Here is a 10502-nt window from a genome sequence, read left to right as displayed (position 1 = left end):
CAAGCCAGGTCACAAACAGTGCTACTCCTGTTTTGTTGCTGCATTATCTGCTCAATAATCCACTTGTTCGCAGAAGATGAGAATGGTACTGACCTCTGTGATAGTGCTGCAGTGAGTAAATTCAGAAGAAAGAAAATGACAAGAAATGGAAGTCTGAAGTAGTATATTGGGTTTGCATGGCAAGGTTTTGGGAGCAGGGGGGATATAGTGGTGGTTTCTCTGCGAAGCTGCCAGAAGCTTTCCCTTTGTCTGACTGAGCCAATGCCAGCTGGCTCCAAGGTGGACCCACTGCTGGCCAAGGCCAAGACAATCAGTGACTGATAACATATTAAAAAAGGAAAAAAGTTATTTCATAGAAGCAGTTGTAGCCAGAGAAGAGAGGAGTGTGAGAAACAACCCTGCAGACACCAAGGTCAGTGCAGGAGGGAAGAAGGCCCTGGAGCAGATTCCCCTGCAGCCTGTGCTGAATACCATGGTAAGGCAGCTGTGCTCCTGCAGCTCATGAAGGACCACAGGGAGCAGATATTCACCTGCAGCCTCTGGAAGACCCCATGTCACAGCAGGTGGATGCCCAAAAGAAGGCTGTGCCCCCATGGGAACCCCACACAGGAGCAGCTTCTAGCAGGACCTGTGGACCCATGGAGAGAGGAGCCCACAGTAGAGCAGGTTTGCTGGCAGGACTTGTGATTCCATGGGGAGCTCACACTGGAGCAGTCCGTTCCTGAAGGACTGCACCCTGTGGTAAAGGGACCCACACTGGAGTGGTTAGTGAGGAACTGTAGCCTGTGGGAAGGACTCACACTGTAGAAGTCCGTGGAGGACTATCTCCTGTGGGAAGGACACCATGCTGGAGCAGGGGAAGGACTCTTCTCTCTGAGCAGCACCAGAAACAATGTGCGATGAACTGACCATCTCACTCCTCATCTCCCTGCGCTGCAGCAGGGGACGAGGTAGAGCCTGGGAAGGAGGGAGGGGTGGCAGGAAGGTGTTCTTAAGATTTATTTTACTTCTTATTATCCTGCTCTGATTTTGACTGGTAATTCAATTATCTCCCCAGGCTGAGTCTATTTTTCTCATTGAAGTAATCAGTGAGTGATCTCTCCCTGTCCTTAACTCACAAGTCTTTTACTTTCTCTCCTCTCCCCTGTCTGGTTCCAGAGGGGAGTGGCTTTGGTGAGTACCTGGTGTCCAGCCAGGGTCAAACCCCCCCAACTGATATGTTTATAAAGGATCTCTTCAAAAGTACACAGCCTACCCCAACAGGAAAAAAAACCAAAACAAACTTACCTTTGCTTCATCATTTAAAAGCAATAAAATCAATACTTATAAACAGCCTCTTCAACATGAGCTGATCAAAATTGTCAAAAAAGTCACTTAACTTACCAAAGGGAAGGGCAAAGATCAAAAAAACCCAAGGAACCAAACCAAAACCCAACCCTTCCTACAGGCCCAAGAAAACCAACCCAAAATAAAGTAACAGCAAGCAAGAGAAAAATCTTAATTTGCAGTGGTTTGCTGGCAGAAACTGTTTTCCTTTAGTCCATATTCAGATCTGGTTTGTTACAGTCTTCTACAGAAGATCCTACAGCTGGATTCAAGAAACAGCTCAGTAATTCAGTAGTTTGCCCACTAGACTGGAGCCAAAATTAGCTGCAACTGCTCCTTCCTCAACTTAAAACAGGGAATCATATCTCTGTATCTGGAGGAATATCATTGAATCTTTACTCTCTGAACTTGCATGGTTATGGCAACTAAGAGGCAACACAAGGGATGCAAATGTGGCCTCCAGGCACAGGAACAGTAGCTGTAGACTTCATTTCAAAACTGCAGAGTCGCAGAGTTCTCCATTTTATTTCTTCTTTTTCATTCACTGCCAAGCCATTTACTGGTTGAATCCTTGGTTCCTGTGCCCTTTATGAGAAATGTAGACAGATTAAAATGATTTTAACTGCAGCTTGAGGAAAAAAAAATAAAGCATCCACACTTCACATTGACTTGAACACTTCTATTTTGTGCTGTAGCTTCAGCAGAGGAAGATGGGGAAAAAACCCACAGTGACATAATGATGCATATGGAATGTGACTTCATTTTATTTCTTAAAGTCCTTAAAGAAAAAAAACATAGTGCAATTCTTCTGTACCTGTACAGAAAAGAAATGTTTCTGTGGCACTTCAGGGGTAATTTTGGCCTACAAGCAAAAAACTTCTGTAAAATGTGTTGCAACGAGTCCCCAAGACCACAGGCTTCCACAGATTTTTCAAATGTGAGGCTTCTATAACCTCCATTCAGTAGGATATATATTAGGATAGATGAACACAGAAGTCAGATTAAATCAGTGCAGCAATTTAGAAGGGTAAATTTTATGTCATATAATCAACAAGCATTGGAAAAATTACAAAATCATTCATATATGTTAATTTTTGAAGGTTTTTTTTCAACTCTTTTCCTTAACCCCTTGCTAGAGATGCAAAACATCTCTTACTTACAGAATGCTCTTACTTACAGAATGGAGGTTTTAGGTAAAGGAAAAAATAAGAAAATTAAAAGATGGAAAGAAACAAAATAAGAAATTTAGAGCAACAATGTTTTGGGCATCTACCAAGAAAGGCAAGAGAAGATAAGAGACTTGAAAATGCCTCAAGTTCCTAGAGAGAAATGAAACACATGTTACTGTAATAAAGAACTCTGAGGATAGGTACTGAAATCACAGTAGAAATAAGACACTGATTATGTCAATAAATAAAATTAAAACAATTCAGAGTTCCATATATGAATTCCTATGGTGCTGCCACTGAAATCATGGAGGTTTCAGAAAATCTTTGAATGCTAGTAGGCAGCAGAAAAGAAATGAAAATGAAAAATACAAGCACCATCCATGACTGACCTGGAGCAGAAAGAGTGCTTGCACTGATGTGTTCAAGGGATAACTAAATTGCATCAAACTCCCCCAACCAGACACTTAAACAGTTGACTTTGTACTTTCATCAAGTAATGTAATGAAGATCATAGAGAACATTATCAGAGCAAAATACATTTTTTCCATGTTTCATATAAAATACAAACAATGGTAACTTACAAGCAATGAGCTTGAACAGGAAATAGCACAGGAGTGCCACAACTCTGTACAGCTCTGAGAGTAACCTCTTTTCAGTTAAGCCACGCACACAAATGAGGACTAAAATGCTAAGAAAACCGTATTTCTCTTGTCACTGAAATGTCACTTATGCCTGAGATGAGAGGGGATGCATTAATCCAGATCCATGAACTACTGCTAGATGCTCACACCTTTAGTCATTTGAGAGAATTAAGAAGGACATTTATTCCTAAAGTGAAGGTAGAAAAATTGCACAGGAAATGTAAAGAAATTATGACAAAGTTCCTCAGTAGAAGTTATTACTAAACAGAAGCCACCAGCTCAAATTTCAATAAAACTTAAATTCAGCCTCAGTTTCAGTCTGAATGGCCTTGTATTATTCTAAGATTAGGTCTTCTAGTACATGAAGTTAGCATATACCCAATTCTGTTACTTGGGAAAGACCAGGAGTCAGCAGGGGTTGCCTAATTACTCCAAAATGCCTAACCATGGTCCACAGAAAGTTTTCTGGACAAAACATGCTACACAAAAATCACATAAGCAAACAACCTGTTATATAAGCTACTGTCATAACAGACAAAAGGAAACAGACCACAAAATAAGAAATTAAGGCCAAACATACTGCAAATTCTCCTGATTAAATAACAAAAATTCACCTTTGATTCACCCTTTTTAAACAATCTTCCAATCTAAACACTGTTTCAAAAATGAGCTACAAGAAGGATTTGTGCGTTTCCTGACATTCCTTTTTCTCGTCCAAAAAGGTTAAAAATGCATTTAAAAAATCACAGCCAGTACAATATAGCAACATTAGAAATGTCCTGGTGGTACCTGTTGGAATAACATCTGTCTAGACTTAACATCCCTGCAGCAGAAATACATACGTATACTTGTTTCCACAGGAACATAATGTGCTCTCTTTAAAAATCATGTAATTACTGTACAAGCCTGGCAGGTGAAGATACATCTGTGCAATCCAAAATTGTGACTACTGATTCTTTAACTTCACACTTCCATGACTACAGTATTTTTGTTTGTTTGTGTTCATTATAACAATAGCAACTAATGCTAGTCCCACAGCTAGACTTGGAGGGCCACAAGGACTGAACTCTTGAGCAATTCCAGAAAGGAGTGGGGCAATAATACGTCCCACTGATGTCACTGACTGTCCAACACCCAGGAGTGTCCCGCTGGCCTCGTTCCCACCGACGGTCAGCTCCAGGTCAATGATACAGGTACGGCCGATAGTAGTGGAGAAGGCCAAGAACGTGGAGGAGAGAATGACCATCCATATGCTCGGTGCTGAGGCATACAGGAGAATCAGCGTGCAGGTAAAAGTGCTGGAGTGCAACAAAAGTCTGTAAGTGTTGTGCCCATAGAGTCTTGTTATTGGTCCGAGCAAACAACCAGCCAGGACTCCAAGCGCACTGCTATAGCTCAAGAGGTATCCAGAAAACAAGGGTTTCACCCCAAATCTCTCCTCCAAGGCCAGAGTAAAATTACTATAATACAGCAGTATAGTAACAGACATCAGGAACCGCACTAAAAATACATCCCACAAATTAGAGCACGCAATTCCTTTAATTTTCTTCAGCACTGTTGCAACTTGGATCCATGGAGACTGGAAAAAACTACTGTTTGTCACAGCTCTACTAGTTGCTGATTTCACGTGATGTTCATGATTTGATTTTGCTGAGAAACTGTTTGTTTCTTTGTCTTGGTAATGGTTCCTATTGCTAGTGTTTTCTTCACTCCAGGGTAACATCCAGACAAGACCTATATAGATGAAGAAATTAGCTGATTTCATTCAATTGCATCAACTTTACATAGAAGATATTAGTTTGATTGTAACAATTTAAAAAAATACTTCAACAATACTTGTCCTTAAAAAATTTGCAAATATTAAGTCTAGTGTTATTCATAGTATTGGTTCAATTTTAAATGCAGCGAAAGCAAGACAGGAAAGCACTGAAGTGCCACACTCACACAACAGAAACAAATCTAATGGCTAAAGTCAAAATTCTGATTTGTAGTCTTCATCTTTGGACACATCAAAAGCTCCCATTTGTGTCTGAATGTAAAGGAGACATAGGCAGAACAAATGAGAAGCACCTGGAGGATAACTGTTTCAAAATTCCCACCCTTCCACACAAGTTCAAATTCAAACAGTAGTATTGACATACAAAATGATTATGCCATAGATGGTAAACACACTGTGCATTCAAGGTATTACAGATGGCTTAAAAGGACAAAATGAGGAATGAAGGGACCCAAGATGCAGAATGTGACATACAACTTACCACCATTCAGAAGGAAGATAGAAGCACAGATGAAGGACGTCTGGTAAAAGCCACCTTTGAACTCTGCAAGGTAGCCACCAACAACAGGTCCCAGAATGAAGCCCACACTGGAGGCTGCATTGAAGCGCCCCATTACTAAAGGGCGATCCCTCTCCGAGACCAGGTCAGACAGCAGGGCTTTAGAGATGGACAGTGTGTGCTTGAAAATACCTGCAGCAAAATAGAAACAAATTAATAAAACAAAACATGTATCTCTCGGTCCAAAACAAAGACAGAATCTATCTCAAGTCACAATGGTCCAAATTCGTATTTATATTTTTAAAATTCCATTAATCACAAATTTTTCAGTGCTGGAGTAAGCAGCTTTGTGGGGTTTAGATGCCTGGTCGGTTAGGCCTCAACATTTCAAATTATTCTCAGGGAAAAAAAATAATGAGAATTTTTGATTTGTAGAGACTTTTCCAATACGAAGGTTCAGTTGGTGCTACTGAGTGATGATGCTATGCAGCCATCCATACACCATGATTTCTCCTGTAGTAATTCTCACCCTGAGACTACAGGGAATTTAAACTGCAAAACGCAAAATGCCAAGTGTTTACTCACCTACAGGGACTCTAGAAATAGCAAACAGGAACACTGTGGTGGAATTTCCAAGAAGGAAGTAACCCAGTGCACTGAGAAGAATACAAGCAAGCAGGGAATACCGTCTTCCTACTATATCACTCCAGCAGCCCTTCCACAAAGCAGGAAAGAAAGATTAGCTTTCTATAACATTGAACTATGTGCAGTGATCAACCAGTACTTCTACATTAAATTGAGAAAAGACATCAAAGGACTGTCAATGAAAGCCTAATAAGCTTATTACACAACATTCCTAAGTGCTCAAAATTTGGAAGTCACAAGGAGAGTTCTGCCCTGCTGGCAGGCTACCTGCCAAAATTATGATTTCATTTAATGTTGTGTATACAGAATTTTTTTATTAAAAAAAATCACCCTTTTAAAAACACAGTCCTGCAATAAATACCACAAAATATTACCAGCCTTCTGAAAATCTTACCATAATCAATCACAAATATTTGCTTGCATTGCTCAGGCACTTGCTGAACATCCTAAAAGCAATGGCCTTGGCTATGAAGAGTTTGTTATCTGAGAGCAGACAGGTAAGAAGTAGTTTGCAGAGGGCAAACAGAAAACTTGCATTTATCATGCTTTTAAATCATGATAAATTTTAAATCCTCTTGATCCTTTTAAATCCTCTTGATTTCCAAGAGGAAATAGTTTTTTAAGAAAGTAGACAATGGTCTTGCACTTCCAAGAACATGCCACAAAATTACAGCAATTATCCCAGGTGTCCTGCATAACAAACCCTGAAACAGTTATTTTATGAGACATTCTCATAATCTGTTCTGTTCAAAACTAGAAAACTAGTACCAGGGTAATATTAGGATATAAAAATCGATAGCTAATAGAAAACAAAACCAAACAAATATCAAAGATGGAACGATTAATTTAGACCATACACTGAATTACAAGACACTGCTCATTAAGCAGGGAAAACAAACTAGATCACAGGCTGTGAAAAGCTGACTCATGAGACTGCTTTCTGGACAGGCTACTGCGCTGCAGGAAACTGCTCTACTAGCACCAACACTAGAGGACCTTACTCTGTGTAACTGTGACCTGGTCACTAAGGTATCTGAGCCCAAATCTGTATTCTAGTTTTTGTGTAAAAACTGTATTCTCTTTGGGCCTGAAAAACCTGGCAACTCCCCATAAAGAAAACTGCCATTTCTCATGTAAACTGAAAATTGGTTCCTCCAACCAAAATGCTTGTATGAACACTTTATGCATTTTCAAAATGTCAAGAAATGCTATTATTAACCCCACCCTTTTCTCCCCTACAATCCATAGAAATACCAATATGCTCTGGAATGCAGTGTTAGAACTCACCACAAATGTGCTGGTAAATAGCTGCATTATACCATAGAGAGATCCTAAACCAAAGAAAATACCAGTGTTAAAAATTCTGCTTTTTTTAAACGAAAACTGCATAAAATTTTAAATTATGAAAAATGGGAAATCATGGGAATAGTTCACTAGAAGAATGGGAAGAAGGAGCAGGACAAACCAAGGGTGGAATTTAGCATTTAATAAAGGAAATAGTTCCAGGGAATGACAAAATAAAAAAGTGCTGAAAATTGTAAAACTATGTAAGGTAAAATGATGTTGCTTTGTATGGTGTATTAAACGAAACCAATCTTGGCATTTATAACTGCTTTCTCAGAATCATGGGAGAATTTCTCTACTGGAAAGGACTTTCCACTTGGTGCTTCATTCTACTACAAGGCACCACAGAAGCCCTGAAGAAAACACAGACCCTACTTTCTCATTTTGGAGGCTAGAAGTTTAGCAGCATTTAGTGACAGAAGAGAAGGAGCAAAGAGAAGCAGAGAGAAACATCTGTTGGACTCTAATTTATAAGAATACACCTCAAACCTATTTTTTTTCTAATGTTAAAAATCAAAGCAGACTGTTGAAATGAAAACATATATCTGACTAGTTTCTGCTTAAAATAATCCTTTCAACTCAGTGTAGAAGCAGAATTATTTCAAACAAAGTGTTAAATAAGAATGCAAAATAATAAAACTGAATAACAGCTCCCATGTCTGGGAATAAAGAAAATACTGTATCACTCCAAACCATAAACAATACCATAAAAGGTACTTTAAAGACACAGAACTTACCTAAGCACTAAATACTTTAAGATAAAATTCCAAATCTTCAGAATTTATTTGTAAATATTCGTAAAAGTGAATAAATATTTTGCCAAGACAGCTGTAAGGATTTTAATCAAACTGGGAACAGTCATGGACATTGGAAAGCATTGGAGAACCAGCTGCAGAAGCACCATTTGCAAAGTGTAAATAACAATAAAACTACAAGCAACACCTATGGCTCTCTAAATTGCTAAGCTGTGAATTCTTGGATGCTGGAAAGTAGCTGTACCAATGCCACTGCAAGACGTCCTTGTCCTTTCCAATTGTGCTCCTTCCCAAGCATGTGCTTTTGGCTACTGTCAGTGCATGAGTTTGGACAGGTCTCTGAGTCTAACACAGTATGGCTGCCTTTATAGCTTCATGGGGAAATTGTCTTTATCTCTTATTATGCTATTAGCAAGGAAGAATTGTGTTCCAATGTCCAATTTGCAGCAAGGCAAAATCCAGGCCTTATCTTATTCTTTCATAAATCAAGTACTGCAACTCACCTATGATTCCAGCAACTGTATGACTTGCTCCTAGAGATTTGATATGAAGATTCATTAAAGGAACCACCATGCTCACCCCAAATAAATCCTGAAAAGAAGGCAGGAAAAGTTTTAGTAACTTTCATAAAGACAATAGCAACCTGGCTTAATAACAGTCATCATTAGAAAAATAAATTAAAAAAAAGTAAATTATCTCCATATCAACACAAGCTTAAAAGAAAATTTTTCATATTACAAAACACATAAACTGAAAGATAAAGGATTGCCTCACAGGAGTTAAACCTATGAAAACATCAATTTTCTTCCCCCACTTTAGATGCAATCCTTCTGAAGATATATATTTAAACATTAAATATTCCTTTAAATATATTAAACTTTACCTGTTTAACAAGAAAAGTACTTTGTATTAGCCCTTTAAGTTCAAAGTGGTCTACTTTAAATCACCTAAACATGCTTTTTATTTGTGCAAAGAACGTATATATTGAAAAATGGTACTTTCACCCAACTACAATGGGGAAGAAGCTACAATAGATCTAAACCTACTAATAGACTGCCTTTGTGTATAGCTTAGGAAATGTGACAAGTCAGAAACTTGAAAAAAAAAATAAAGGCAAAGCATAATTGAGAAACATTTTGTAAGAGGAGGGTAAAGGACACTGCCCATCCTGAGAAGTACAAGAATCTCCTACTTGTTCCTTTTGCTCTATTACTTTTTGTTAAGCTCACCACTTTGACCCAGTAGTTCTTTCAGTACTACTACAATCTGGCACAGCATCCAGTGTCCCTAGGAGATCTATTGGAGCACAATCACCTTTCATCACTGACTGCTTGAAGTGAACTAGACTACCTCAAGGACTGATTAACTGTAACAATGTGTGTCACTAAGCGAATTCTCACAGTCTGTCATTAATTATTTTTTGATGGTTGAAATTGAGGCTTACAAGGTTAGAATCATTAAACACATTAGCATGAACAGAGCACACCACTTACAAACATCCTCAGTAATACAATCTTAGGTGTCATCTGTGAACCTGAAGAAAGGTTCAGTGACCTTGTCCAGGTCATCAAAGGAGACATTAAGAAGTACAAGTCTCAGACTATGCCCTGGCAGTACTGGACTGTCACAGGCATGCAGGTAGAGCAAGACCCATCAACCACTATCCTTTGATGGGTAGTTACATCTTATTCCACTGTGTAATTCCTTCTGTAGAGTGACAGATATGCTGCGTTTATTTGTCTGCCTACAGGAAGCTTGCAACACCGCATCCTCTAAAAGGACACTCACTTGATTTTCTTGTGTGCCCCAGCTCAGTGTCAATAAGCGATTTCAGGGCTGGAGAGCCACAGCCTTTAAAAGCCAGTAAAAAGGAGCAGAGTTCCCTGCGATATCTGCTCCACGACATAAACCAGCTGGGTCGTTTCTATCGCCCAACCTAACAGTAGGTAAGACAGTTATCTTGACATTTCACAGTGCAAACTCCTACTTATTTTGTATTCATTTTCCAAATCGTCGCTTTTAATTTCAAATTAATTAAACGGCACTTTCCTGAGGCTCAGGAATCACTACAGAGTATGAACCTTTTAAAAAGCCTGTTCTTTCAACAGGAGACTTTTTTTTTATTTTAAGAGAAACATATTTTTAGCGTTTTTTTTTTGGGGGGGGGGTGGTGGTGGTGGTAAATTTACAGGAACCACGGCTATTTCAAGAACAGGAAGCAGCTCTTATAAGCACCAAGGGAAGACTCAGCTTTTCGGGTGCTACGCTATTCCATGGCATTCATAGGATAAAAATCCGACCCGTGTGTCGAACTGCGTGGCTGTTTGCAGGGGTAAAAGAGCCCAG

At 39.1% G+C, this 10502-nt stretch overlaps 2 protein-coding genes across 2 annotated transcripts in view; one reads left to right on the top strand and one right to left on the bottom strand.

The window, feature by feature from the left end:
• Positions 1 to 2066: 2066 nt before the first annotated feature.
• On the bottom strand, positions 2067 to 8766 carry MFSD9 (major facilitator superfamily domain containing 9). The gene is made up of 5 exons (XM_031056214.1): positions 8660 to 8766; positions 7345 to 7388; positions 5998 to 6127; positions 5395 to 5604; positions 2067 to 4870 (listed from the first exon to the last, which is right to left on the bottom strand). The coding sequence occupies exons 1-5, from the start codon at positions 8727 to 8729 to the stop codon at positions 4083 to 4085; spliced, it is 1242 nt and encodes a 413-aa protein (XP_030912074.1). The 5' UTR covers positions 8730 to 8766; the 3' UTR covers positions 2067 to 4082.
• Positions 8767 to 10034: 1268 nt separating this feature from the next.
• Positions 10035 to 10502, top strand: part of TMEM182 (transmembrane protein 182) — a 31736-nt gene continuing 31268 nt past the window's right edge. The window contains exon 1 of the mRNA XM_031056198.1: positions 10035 to 10102. The gene's annotated coding sequence lies outside the window, so the exon portion shown is untranslated. The remainder of the gene's footprint in view (positions 10103 to 10502) is intronic.

This window comes from Geospiza fortis, unplaced genomic scaffold, assembly GCF_000277835.1.
Source record: "Geospiza fortis unplaced genomic scaffold, GeoFor_1.0 scaffold192, whole genome shotgun sequence".
Classification (NCBI taxonomy): domain Eukaryota; kingdom Metazoa; phylum Chordata; class Aves; order Passeriformes; family Thraupidae; genus Geospiza; species Geospiza fortis.
The sequence above is the reverse complement of the archived record's forward strand: the minus strand, read 5'-3'. Positions and strand labels throughout refer to the sequence as shown.

Excerpts from the sequence above, each read along its gene's own strand:
- MFSD9 (XM_031056214.1), bottom strand. The coding sequence starts at position 8,729 with ATGGTGGTTCCTTTAATGAATCTTCATATCAAATCTCTAGGAGCAAGT. Across the intron at positions 7,389-8,659 it reads TACAGTTGCTGGAATCATAG|GATCTCTCTATGGTATAATG; the intron begins GTGAGTTGCAGT and ends TCTTTGGTTTAG. Across the intron at positions 4,871-5,394 it reads TATCTTCCTTCTGAATGGTG|GTCTTGTCTGGATGTTACCC; the intron begins GTAAGTTGTATG and ends TCATCTATATAG.